Raw genomic sequence first — 12,294 nt, forward strand, 5'->3', positions numbered from 1 at the left:
TAATGTTGTTGTGTTTTTGTTAATGTTGTTGTGTTTTCGTTAATGTTGTTGTGTTTTGTTAATGTTGTTGTGTTTTGTTAATGTTGTTGTGTTTTCGTTAATGTTGTCGTGTTTTTGTTAATGTTGTTGTGTTTTTGTTAATGTTGTTGTGTTTTCGTTAATGTTGTTGTGTTTTGCACCTCAGGGCCACCGTACATTTGCATAGAAGATTCAATAAGTAGTGATTAAAAAAAAAAAAAAAAAAAAAAAAAAAAAAAGCAAAATTACAGTTATGACCCCCAAAAAGGCTCAAAAACACTGTAAAGTATTGACACACTGCCTGGGGATGGTGATTTCTTAATAAAAGCCAATTAAACAATTTAATAGTCGCTTAGTTGTTTCTACAAGGTAAATGTGAAACACAAAAAAAGGAGACGATTCGCCACGGAGAACAAGGTTGTCCCTCCTCGGCCTCCGTTACGAGATTTAGGAACTCCAGATTTGTCTTTGATATGACAGAAATCCGACCCGGGTCCATTGGACCAAACTGTGACCAGGACTGATGGCTCGTCGGCATCGACTTCGCTCGGCGGTTTGATAAAAAGGGTAAATATTGGCTTGTACGTAACAGGGGTGACTGGAAATGAGCGTCAGACGTGTCCCTGTGATTAGCAGCGGCTGCAATGGGGCCGCCGCTTCCAGCCGATAATCTGCTGGTCACCTTAACATGCGCGAGAAGGAAAAACATTATTCGCGTTCAAATTACGAACGCACTTTTCTCGATGTGCTGCGTCGGGTGCTAGCACAGGCATATCCCGGACAACGTGGGGCTGAAGTACACCAAGTTATTATATTACTAATAATGATGCCCTTCTTCTTGGAAGTGGAAGTTTTAGTAAATGTTGCTTTTGTTCCTGCGTGTTCACAGATCATCCATTATCGCGATAACTACTACCTTGTATCTAATCAATGTCTCTTTAAAGCACGCAGCGATGCCGAGAGGCCCGCTATTTTAAAGTTTGCTTTAAAAAGAACTGTCGCGAACACTAGATGGCGCTGTTCGCTTATTACTACACGTACAAACTGATAAGTTTGCTGGAACTGGGAGGAACCCTGAAAAGAAGACACTTCCGGTGGCGTTGAGGTATTTTGTCCTCATATTGTTCCCATTAGTTTGAAGGAGCACGCGCCTTTTATTTTCACATTAAATACAGATGTGCAGTCAAACTAATAGAAAAGCAGAACTAAATAACAAACAAGAACACTAAAACACAAAGACAAGATTCAACACACCGCCTCAGTCTGTCAATGTTTCCACTCAAACGCGTTTTTAGTACACTAAACACACAAACATGTCATACTCCCTCAACTTAATCTTGGTTGTTGGTCTTTTAGTGTGCCTGCAACCATTTCATTAGCTTCGTCGTTCTGATGCACAAGTTCCCCAAGTGTCATCACTGTATGTATATATAAGGTTCTCACTGACACCTTTTTCAAAACACGGCTCTTTATTATGCGTGCTTGGTAGATATCTGAAAAAAAGGTATAGAAGATTTAAAAAAACGCAAGCCGCCTGAATAGACATGGACCCTATGTCAAATAAGGTTGTCCAGTTTTATCTTGCTGATGTTGGAGCCTCTCGATGTGGAGAAGCAGCAGCTCTACTCTCAGTCCCTGCTTGATGGCCGAGCTTGTGGGGGAAACTAATTTAGGGCGCTTGTATCCGTGATCTCATTCTTTCGATCACTACCCAAAGCTTGTGACTGTTGGGATAGGGTGCAGTGTGGGATGGGTAGTGGCCGCGGGCGGTTTGATCCTCGGCTACAGCAGATGTATTTGAATAGTATATATATATTTTTATGCTGTATAGAAATGAGTGTCTTTGATGTCAACTGCTGGGTTTCCTTTGGTAGAAAACTTTTTAATCTCATTTGAATAATGAACTGAACTTCATGATGATTAGAATCATTTGTGTGTGTGATTGAATTATAAAACTAAAACGACTTGTTTGACGTTTATTGGGTGTTGGTGCTATGTAAGTGCACTGATTGTCTGTTCCAGTAAAATCTAATATTTTGCTCCATCTCTTTTATCTCGTCTTTTGTCAGCTACTTCACCGTACCTTAGGGGGGGCCTTACCCCTCCCGCCACCCCTAAGGCAAACCCGCCACGCACCCCAACCCCTGTTTCCCTTCTTTCCAGCCATACCTAAGCCAAAGCTGCCACTGCCAAGCTGTCAGACATGTCAGGGCCTTTGCCAAGCCGGGCGCGAGTGTACACAGAGGTCAACACTCATCGCCCGAGAGAATACTGGGACTATGAGTCGCATGTTGTGGAATGGGGGTAAATGACGCGGGACAATTTATGATGAACACTTTCAAAGTCCTCGTCTAGACAAGTGACATTTCCTCTCGTTCTTTCTTCAAAGAAATCAAGATGACTTTCAGTTGGTGCGCAAGTTGGGACGTGGCAAGTACAGCGAAGTGTTCGAGGCAATCAACATCACCAACAACGAGAAGGTGGTGGTAAAGATCCTAAAGGTAAGCCCTACCGGGACAATGCCTTGACAAGGTGGAAGGTCACTCGGCCGATTTTTCTAACGCTGCTTAACGATTTTTCTTTTAGCCGGTGAAGAAGAAGAAAATCAAACGCGAGATCAAGATTTTAGAAAACCTGCGTGGCGGTCCTAATATTATTTCTCTCATCGACATAGTAAAGGACCCTGTAGTAAGTAGATATAACACACTTAGTTGGGTTTTTTTTCTGTTTACGACAGTAATTATTGTTTGGGTTCTGAAATGTCACTGCTGTACCAATAGAGCTGCCAACCCACCCCTTGTACCAGCTTATCGTTTTCTGTGGGTCTTGGGAAATGTGTGTTTGTAAGTATATGGTAAAGTGAGTCCTGGCTATGGATAGATTTATGTGGTTGCAATCCAAGTAGCTTTAAATCAGAGGTGTCCAAAGTGTGGCCCCAGGGCCTGTTTGTGGTCCTCGGAACAATTGCAGGCGGTCCTCGATGACATTTCCATAACAACCTAAATTTGGTTCGCCAGCTCGGACAATGTGCAGAGATGTTTTTAAAGGCACAGTCAAAAATTTATGTTACCTTCTGTAGTTTAAAAATTATCATCATACATCGTGAAGAAAAAAATGATCAACCCAACAAATTTCCGATGTTTGCAGTTTTATTTTTGGTTTTCATTTAATTGGTCAAACCTTCCATTTTTAAAAAAAGTTTCTTTTCTACAATAATCCACAAAACACTGTTCTACAGAAATCAAACTACTCTGCTTGTTGCATTAAAATAATATAATAATTTATTTAGTTTGTTGAAATACATTTTGCAATTTCAATAATAAAAAAACCCCAAAAAACAAAAATGAATGAATAGAAAAAATTGTGTGCCACCCAAGTAACGTACAACTTTAAATCTGTGGCCCCAAAGGCAAAAAAAGTTTGGACACCTCTGGTCTTAATGTTCCTGGGCTCTCTCATAAGAAGTACATTTGCAAAATAGGTAACTCTCCCCAATTTAATTGATTGAGAAGTAGAGCTCTGGTCACTTTACACAGACTTTATTAAGTCCAGAGCACTGAAGGTTGCTTTGCACTACATTCAGTCAAGTCGGATGAAATGCCTTGCCCAAAGATACGATGACGGAGACGGACAGGACCAGGGTTCAAACTCACTGATTACGGGACAAACTCCTATCACCGTCGCCACCAAAAAGTAAATGCAGCAACAGGAAATGTCTTTAACATGTTTATGTGGTAGAATAAACCAGAAAGGTCTCAAGACACAGAAATGGGATCAAATCGAGAAGAGCGTCTCAAACACAAATGGTTTCATAAAGTGCAACAGGTTGTGATGTGTTTTGACCTCTTTCTGTCATGTTGCATGTTTCCCGGAGAGAGCCCCGTTATCATCATTAGTCACCCAGGAAACGGCTGACCTTGCTTGTCAATATAATGAACCTTAAAAACATCCCAGTAGATTTTCACTCAGTGCTGTTAGTGTCTGCACGTCTGCAGCTTTCCTTCCTGTTTCAGTTTACGCAGAGGCTTTGACGACGTAGATAAAATGGTTTTAAATTGACAAAACTCAAATCTCATTTTGGATTTTTTTTTTTTAAAGTCCCGGACACCTGCTTTGGTCTTTGAGCATGTAAACAACACAGACTTTAAGGTGAGAACAAAACTCTAACTTAACTGTTTCTTTATTTATGGTGTCGTAAGTCGTCTTTTTTGCCTTTCATGCACTGCTCTCTGGTGTGTGTGTGTGTGTGTGTTGTCTTTTGACTTCATTTTTGTTGTTAAGTTCAACTGTCGTGATGCAGAGTGTTGTTGTTGTACGTGCTTTATGAATGTGTGCAATCAGTTTAAAATGGCTAATTTAATGACTGTTTTGACCTGTAGCAACTGTACCAAACGCTGACAGACTGCGACATCCGTTTCTACATGTACGAGATCCTCAAGGTGAGCGCCTCGCTTTGTTTGCTTGGAAAATGACGCAGTCAAACAACCATTAACAACACTGAGCGTTGAACCTTGAATTATTCACGCTAAGAAAGAAACGGTTATTTATTTTATTGACTACCATGATGAGATTCCTACAGCATGTAAAACCAAATCTCCATTAGAACCATAAGCAGTAGCTGCGATGGCGATGACTGCCTTTAATTGCTCAGATAAAAAACGATGTTTCAACAACCAAAGAGAACTAAATGTCAAATGCCTTATGTCTGGCACTTTAAAATGCCAGTGGCCTTGTTGTATTACGGCTCTTATTTGAGTGAAATTTCTGGATTTCTACCCACTGAATGAAGAACAAACACGTTTTAACCAAAAATTCACCAGACACACAGCTGGTGTTTCTGTTTGAATTCTGTAATTTTTTATTTTTTATTGAAAGAAACCTATTTTGAAAAATGTTCTTTTGCATGCTTTCTTATTTTATATTCCTTTTATAAATTCTTATATATTTTGGGTTTTTAAAATACCAAAATTCCCACTAAACTATATGTTTTCACTTTTCTGATGATGTAAGTTTTAAACATTACATGAATATAATTTGATCAGTTACTCAGTGAAAACATCTGGCTGAATTTTATTGATTTTTTTCTATTTACCTTTTGTACGTTATCCTGTGTGTGCGTGTGTGTGTGTGTAAACGTCATGTTTATCTCATGTTGTCTTCAGGCACTCGATTACTGCCACAGCATGGGAATCATGCACAGAGATGTGAAGCCACATAACGTCATGATCGATCACGAGCATCGAAAGGTCGACAAGAACACCAAAACATCTCCATAATGCGTGATCCACACCAGCGTTTTCTTTCATGTGCTTCTGTTTTATGACGGTTTCATTGAATTGTTGAGTGAGACAGAAACGCTTTGCATGCGCTACAGAAAAACCTGAACAATCAGACATCGAGGATGAAAAACCCAACAGGCCCGTTATGATGGATCGTAACGTTCTGTTTTTGCTCTCGCAGCTGCGGCTTATTGATTGGGGCCTGGCAGAGTTTTACCATCCAGGACAGGAGTACAATGTGAGAGTCGCCTCGCGCTACTTCAAAGGACCTGAGCTCTTGGTGGACTACCAGGTACGGCTGTGGGAGGGATTTTATGTTGGCTCGTATTAGCCAGCCAGCAGCTAGATTCCCACTGAGCCCCACGCTGCATCATGTGACGCATGGAAAGCAATTCATATGCATATATGGATAAACTAGAACAAAACGTTTAGCCAATAAAAATGAGAATTTAAACTGTTTCCTGTTGAGTAGTACTAGAAACCAAAAACTAATAATCAGAGGTTAGAAATGAACAATATTGAGCTAGGCGCCGTTTGTTGCTTCTATTGAGTGTCAGAGAAGCTGGTTGGCCTGATCGATACTGGAATATCAATACTTCTCACATCAAACCTTTAAGCCTAAAGATCAATTCTCCAATCCAAGGATCAACGCTTTCAGTGTTCCAGTCATTTGAGATAATGTAGCTGAACAAGAACACATTAAAAAGAGACTAAATTATTGAGATTTTGCCTAAATGACACAGGGTTGACGTGGAACTACTTTTTCTTCCGCCTGGTAAGTCTGAAATGCCCAAGCGCGGCATCGGACATGAAGATGTTCCAGCTTTAAAGTAGTTCTTAAAAATTACACAAGGATTTATTTAAGTAAATAATTTTCTTTTTTTTGAAGTTGGAAACATTTTCACATATTTTGTATGATTTTCTGCTGCTGTTGAAATAGCTTTAATAAATGATGCTGCTATCTCAAAGTACTTCTAAGTTTAAAATGAATATATCAGAGTGATTGATGTCTTGTGTCCTTTTTATGAAGCCAGGATTTGAATTAGAACATGTTTTTTTTTTTACTTTAGATTTAACATATAAATTAAGTGTTTTTGCACAAAGTATCGCATCGGTATCGTCGATACCAGCTTTGATTTTACTCAGTATTGGATCGGAAAGGAAATTGGTGGCATCAAGCATCACTGGTGCCTGGATTATGTTTGACTGAGGTGTTAGTTCTGCTCTCTCTTTGATGGGAGCAGACACTGAGCTAAACTTTGAGAATTATTCCAGGCTTGAATTGTTTGAATTTTAAACTACCATCACTTCTTGTTGTCTACAAAACAAGCGAGTTAAAAATGGGCATTTTGAAATAATTGTGAAGCGATGTTGGAAATGTTTGGCTTTGTTTCGTGTTTTAAATGGTTCAGGTGCTTTACCTCTTCCACTCTGTGTTGCAGATGTATGACTACAGTCTGGACATGTGGAGCTTGGGCTGCATGTTGGCAAGCATGATCTTCAGGAAGGAACCGTTTTTCCACGGTCATGACAACTACGATCAGGTGGAGTGCATCACATTTCTTTTCCACTGCTTCAGCCCCTGCCCTCATTGAGAACGACGCACGCAGCATATATCAGTGGTTGGCGTTAATCTTGTAATTGTCAGATGTGCTAAGAAGCTTTTCTTTCTCATCAACAAGTTTTTGTTTTTACTATTTCTGCACGTCTTTAACATTACTGACAAGATTGTTCCTGTTTTGTGCTCCCGCAGTTGGTGAGAATAGCCAAAGTTTTGGGAACTGAAGACCTCTACGATTATATTGACAAGTACAGCATCGAGCTGGAGCCTCGCTTCAACGACATCCTGGGAAGGTACGAGTTGTTTCCCTCAGAGACGGAACGTTAAAGACGGCCTGCTGGTTACTGCCGGCCTTTTCTGATCAAGTCTTTCTCTGGTAAAGTTGGAGCTACACTGCAAAAACACACAATCTCACCCACCCAGTAATTTTGGTCTAGTTTTCAGTTCAAATATTTTGGTGCATTTAAAATAAGATGAAAATAACTTACAAGTAGCTTTCCAGAAAGATACAAAGCCTTGTTTTAAGTAAATGATTAATTAATAAAGTGCTAGTTCCATTAATAATTTCCCATGTTATAAATTAATTCATCTGCCATTCTTTCATCAGTATTAACAATATATTGATTTGAAACAAGCCTCTATATCTTGCTGGAAAGTTACTTGTAATCACTTTGTCTTATTTCAAGTGGACTAGAATAGTTGCACTAAAAACTAGACCAAAAGTACTTTGTAAGATTTTGTGTTTTAAAAGCAGTTTCCTTAAAGATAGTTTAATGGCGGACTGTTAGAAAGCCATTTTTGTTTCCCTGCAGACATTCTCGTAAACGGTGGGAGCGCTTCGTCCACAGCGAGAATCAGCACCTGGTCAGCGCCGAGGCTCTGGATTTCCTCGACAAACTTCTGCGCTACGACCACCAGGCCCGAGTGACCGCCCGCGAGGCAATGGACCACCCGTACTTCTGTAAGAGCCCCAGAGTGCGATTTCAATCCACGATGAAGGCAGAATCAAAATAAAGCAGCAACTATTTCTTTATTTCTACTGCTTGTTGTTCACACAGTCTCCATCGTGAAGGAGCAGTCTCGTACGGCTGGATCAGCCAACTTGCCAGGCGACAACTCCGCTGTCCCTGCAGCCAGCATGGTCACTGGTGAGAACTCATGCTTCACGCTTACTGTCGCATTTCTGACAAAGGCTTTCCTAATTTTGCCGCTTCAAACCACAGTTGAATACAGTTCAGTATGAGCAGCCGTCTGCCACGACCGACTGGGGGATGAGAAGTTGAGGAGTTTTCTAATTTGTCATTGCTGCGTGTGTTTAATTATTCCGGTTCAATATATCTTCAAGTTTGTCTTTGTTTCAAGTAGAATAGGTGGAATCTGACAAAGATGCCTTACATTTTTTTAAACTGTGAGAAATTCGACCATTGCTGCATAACAGCCAGTCTGTGCAGCGAAGGAAGAAGATGGAAAATGACTCGGTGCAAAAACAACAGAAAAGACAATGAACAGGAAGTTTTCTGCTTGCAATACCACAGTAGCTGCGTTAATAACAGAACTGCACAAATTGAAATTCCGAAAACAAATGAAGTCTGATTTTAATTTCAATTCTTATTTAACGGAAACCCTACAATTGTGAAATAGTGTTGTTCTGTTTTTTTTTTGATGATAGCAGAATAGAGACAAAGATTTGTGCAGCTCCTGCTTTTGGTTTAGCAGACTAGCTTCTAGTCCGCCATGATGTCCACTTTTCACCTGCTTGTCTCCACGTTAGGAATCTCTGCCTTGCCAGCCTCCACTGCCCTCGGCCCTCTCAGCGGCTCCACCATCTTATCGGCTAACACGAACTCCATGAGCAGCCCGGTGGCCACTGCCGGTGCTCCGCAATGACAGCCAGCGTGACGTCCCCACCGTCAGTCCAGCATGACTGGCCGAATGCGGAAAGGGCCAGAGCGGACAGTTGCTGCTCCACATACCCTGCTAGGATGGTGCCACATAACCCTTTTGACATAACAGGAGGCCACCTTTCTTTTTTTCGTTTTTGTTTGGACTTCTCCAGATCCAAAATGTTAACTTTATATCTGAAATGAAATTTTGTCTCAAAAAATGTACATTGGTACCTCCGTCGGATTATTTTTGACATTCAGAACGTTGAGTCCAAGAGCATGTGTTGTTTATAACATCTCAGCAGTCCTGACTGAGACCTTTGTTATGAGTCTGGGTTGGTCAAAAAGACCAGCAGTGACTGGACAAGAATCTGGAAGCGTTTTTAGGACCAGCTGGTTGCCATTCGGTACAGTTTAATTAATAATGCACATTATTTAACTCCACAACTAAGGAGAATCGCCATGTCATACAGCAGTGGTTCCCAAAGGTTCTCTGGGCCCCCCTATGGATAACAATGTAACCCACCGCCCAACACAGAAAAAAAAATCAACTGGGCACACATCGTTCAACCAGACATAAACCTGTACACATATTTTGTTTTCAAACTTCACTGAAGTTTATTTCACACTTCAGGTTTGTAGTGTGTTGCAACAAAACACAATACAAACCATCTTTACAGCAAAAACACTTTAGTGTAACTTTTTTTTTTATCCATACCGCTTCTCTCATCCCCCCTGCAATGGCACTGCTTCCCCACTAGGGGGCGCGGCCCACACTTTGGGAACCAAAGTAGTCCATCTCTTTGAGTTTGACATCAAACAACGAGATGGGGCAGGTGTACAACGTGTCCATGCACCTTTCATTTAATTGTTTTTTTAAATTGATGAACATTAAAAATGAATTATTTATTACGCATTTCCTCTTGAGATTCAACAAATAGTTACAAATGTTTTTTTGGGTGTTGGACTTTGTTCGCAGGAACCTGCAGTGCAGCCAGAGAGGCAGGGATCCGACAACATCTCAGTTTTTCTGACCGATTCGCCTGTAGAGAGACGCCAAATGATCAGAAAGTGAAGTGGAGAAAATAAATAGGCCAAGTACTGTTTTATTTGTCCTGTGTCTTTTCCAACTTATTGTCTCAACTTTAAATCGACTCGTATCTTTCTAACACATCATACTCATTTATAAATTTGTATTTATTCCTGATATTTAGGATTATACAAACTATGATCCTGGACGTGTTGTATTTTTATTTATTTTTTTAATCTCGTGTGAAAATGAATCATTAAATGTTTTGTTATTAATGATCTTTTCCAACAATCAATTAAAAATATTATCCAGTGGTACTCAAACCATTCAATGTTTCTTCTTCTCTCAATAATCCTTGGTTCTTCTGCGTTTTCAAACGACCTGCTGAGTAACTGGAACAGCAGCAGTTTCAAGTTTCCACTCATATATATATATATATATATATATATATATATATATATATATATATATATATATATATATATATATATATATATATATATATAATAACGGGGTGGAAAGGAAACATTTGGCAGGTTTTCAGATAATTAAAGCAAAAAAAAAACAACTAATCATTAATTATTGATAGACTAATCACAACTTAGACGATCCAGCCATACTGTAAGATTATTTGAGGCTACATTCACACAGCAGGTAATCGCATTAACACACGAAACAAATATATAAATATATTTATTGACGAAAAAGGTTGTGTAAGGCAAAATATATATATATATATATATTTCCGCTTTTATTTTTGGCGCTGGTCCTCCATACCACTCCATCCCAGTGGGTGGCGGTAATGCACATCTCAGCGTTGCTCGCCAACCGCCATGAAAACCGAAGAAGAAAACCGTTCTCTGTTGTCATGGCGGTCCCACAGTTTCTCTCCAAGGCGGAGTTGCTCACACAAGGAGCGGAAGCTCGCGTGTATCGGGCAGAGTTCTTGGGAAAGCCGACAATAATCAAAGAAAGGTTCCCGAAACTCTACCGACACCCGGAGCTGGACGACAAGCTGAACTCCCGCAGGACAGCCCACGAGGTCCGGTCCATCCTGCGCTGCAGGAAAGCAGGTGGGAAGCTCTGCAGACGCTGACCCGCTGCTCTTTGACCCATTTATACAAACACGCAGAGCGTTTCCACATCACGTGTTCTGGACCGTCAACAAAGTTCTAGATGATATGTCCGTTAAATAAGCAGATTTGTTCTCATTACTGATGAAGGGATGTAGTTTGTGCTTGATTTTAGTGAGATCTGCATGATCTCACTGCGGGAGGAAATCAGAAACCATAACCTGGGATCATCACAGCATCTCTTCTCTTAAAGGGTTAATGAAATCACTTGATCTCTGCCCAAATAAATAGCATAACAGTTAATCGAAACAAATAGATTAACAACAAAAACTTCCAAGTAAACATCGATTCAGTTCATCTGAAGTTGATTGATCATGTCAATTGACTACCGATTATTCGATAAGCGGCCATTCTCCTATGAACCTGGGTTTTCTATTGTATCAAGATGGCCGACCGTCTTTCCATAGCAATTTAGGGGTAAATGATTTTTTTTATGCTCAATTAAAAAAACAACACATAATTGAATTTCTTCTCTCACCTTATTAAACTTGGACATGTGTGAAATACAGCAACACATAAACCTCTTTGGTTGCTGTGTTTTGTACATAAACATTTCTGAAGAAAATTCACAAAGTTTTTGTTTGCCCAGTTCTGTCCACTACTTAGAGTTCTATATTCAAATAGAATTAAGATTTTTGAAATAATTTTACAAAAGAAACTATTAAAATCGGAATTTTGCTTCAAAACTGATATTGGTTTGGTGTTTATTTTTTTAACAGTCTGATGTAATTTACTTGACCAGGTTTCATTTCTCCTCATCAGGTATTCCTGTTCCGGCCGTTTACTTCGTGGACTACAAGCACCACTGCATCTTCTTGGAGGACATCGTTGGCTCCTCTACTCTGCGTGACCACATCAACTCCGCTCAGCGCAACTCCTGCGCGGACCGCGGCCTGCACCAGCTGGCGGAGAGAGTCGGTCAGGTCTTGGCCAAAATGCACGACGAGAACGTCGTCCACGGCGACCTGACCACCTCCAACATGCTGCTGTGGCGCGGGACGGCGGCCGCGGAACCGCAGGTCGTCTTCATCGACTTCGGCCTGAGTTACATCTCGGCTTTGGCCGAGGACAAGGGCGTGGATCTGTTTGTCCTGGAGAGGGCTTTCCTCAGTACTCACCCCAACACAGACGTGTTGTTCGAGAAGCTGCTAAAGAGCTACGCCGCCACTTCCAAGATGTCAGCGGCAGTCATCAAAAAGCTTGACGAGGTGCGGCTGAGAGGGAGGAAGAGGTCCATGGTGGGGTGATCATGACGTGGACGGACGAACACTTAGTGTGAGTTTCAGATGACTAGGTGAAGTTATTAATCTGTATGTTGTGCTATGAATGAAATAAACTGACTTGGTAATAAAATGTTGAAAGTTGTTGATGCTTCTTTTTATTGGTACTG

At 40.6% G+C, this 12,294-nt stretch overlaps 2 protein-coding genes across 4 annotated transcripts; both read left to right on the forward strand.

Annotated features, from left to right (window-relative positions):
• The first annotated feature begins 330 nt into the window (after positions 1-330).
• LOC129358452 (casein kinase II subunit alpha-like) lies at positions 331-10,066 on the forward strand. 3 transcript variants are annotated; one of them, XM_055027515.1, is made up of 13 exons: positions 331-585; positions 2,088-2,322; positions 2,408-2,519; positions 2,605-2,706; positions 4,117-4,167; positions 4,398-4,457; positions 5,181-5,264; positions 5,479-5,589; positions 6,740-6,841; positions 7,051-7,151; positions 7,671-7,819; positions 7,917-8,006; positions 9,721-10,066. In XM_055027515.1, exons 2-13 carry the CDS (start codon positions 2,222-2,224, stop codon positions 9,828-9,830), a joined length of 1,173 nt encoding a protein of 390 aa, XP_054883490.1. In that variant the 5' UTR covers positions 331-585; positions 2,088-2,221; the 3' UTR covers positions 9,831-10,066. The 3 variants fall into 3 exon arrangements, with proteins under 3 accessions (XP_054883490.1, XP_054883489.1, XP_054883491.1); XM_055027514.1 differs by having other exon boundaries at positions 8,630-9,838; XM_055027516.1 differs by lacking the exons at positions 331-585; positions 2,088-2,322; positions 2,408-2,519; positions 2,605-2,706 and adding an exon at positions 2,809-2,861 and having other exon boundaries at positions 8,630-9,838.
• Positions 10,067-10,558: 492 nt separating this feature from the next.
• tp53rk (TP53 regulating kinase) lies at positions 10,559-12,263 on the forward strand. Its single transcript, XM_055027362.1, has 2 exons — positions 10,559-10,844; positions 11,667-12,263. Exons 1-2 carry the CDS (start codon positions 10,574-10,576, stop codon positions 12,149-12,151), a joined length of 756 nt encoding a protein of 251 aa, XP_054883337.1. The 5' UTR covers positions 10,559-10,573; the 3' UTR covers positions 12,152-12,263.
• The last annotated feature ends 31 nt before the right edge of the window (positions 12,264-12,294 follow it).

Source organism: Poeciliopsis prolifica, unplaced genomic scaffold (genome assembly GCF_027474105.1).
Source record: "Poeciliopsis prolifica strain line A6 unplaced genomic scaffold, Auburn_PproV2 SCAFFOLD003, whole genome shotgun sequence".
NCBI classification, from domain to species: domain Eukaryota; kingdom Metazoa; phylum Chordata; class Actinopteri; order Cyprinodontiformes; family Poeciliidae; genus Poeciliopsis; species Poeciliopsis prolifica.

Excerpts from the sequence above, each read along its gene's own strand:
- tp53rk (XM_055027362.1), top strand. The coding sequence starts at position 10,574 with ATGCACATCTCAGCGTTGCTCGCCAACCGCCATGAAAACCGAAGAAGA. Across the intron at positions 10,845-11,666 it reads CCTGCGCTGCAGGAAAGCAG|GTATTCCTGTTCCGGCCGTT; the intron begins GTGGGAAGCTCT and ends TCTCCTCATCAG.
- LOC129358452 (XM_055027514.1), top strand. The coding sequence starts at position 2,222 with ATGTCAGGGCCTTTGCCAAGCCGGGCGCGAGTGTACACAGAGGTCAAC. Across the intron at positions 4,168-4,397 it reads TAAACAACACAGACTTTAAG|CAACTGTACCAAACGCTGAC; the intron begins GTGAGAACAAAA and ends TTTGACCTGTAG. Across the intron at positions 6,842-7,050 it reads GTCATGACAACTACGATCAG|TTGGTGAGAATAGCCAAAGT; the intron begins GTGGAGTGCATC and ends GTGCTCCCGCAG.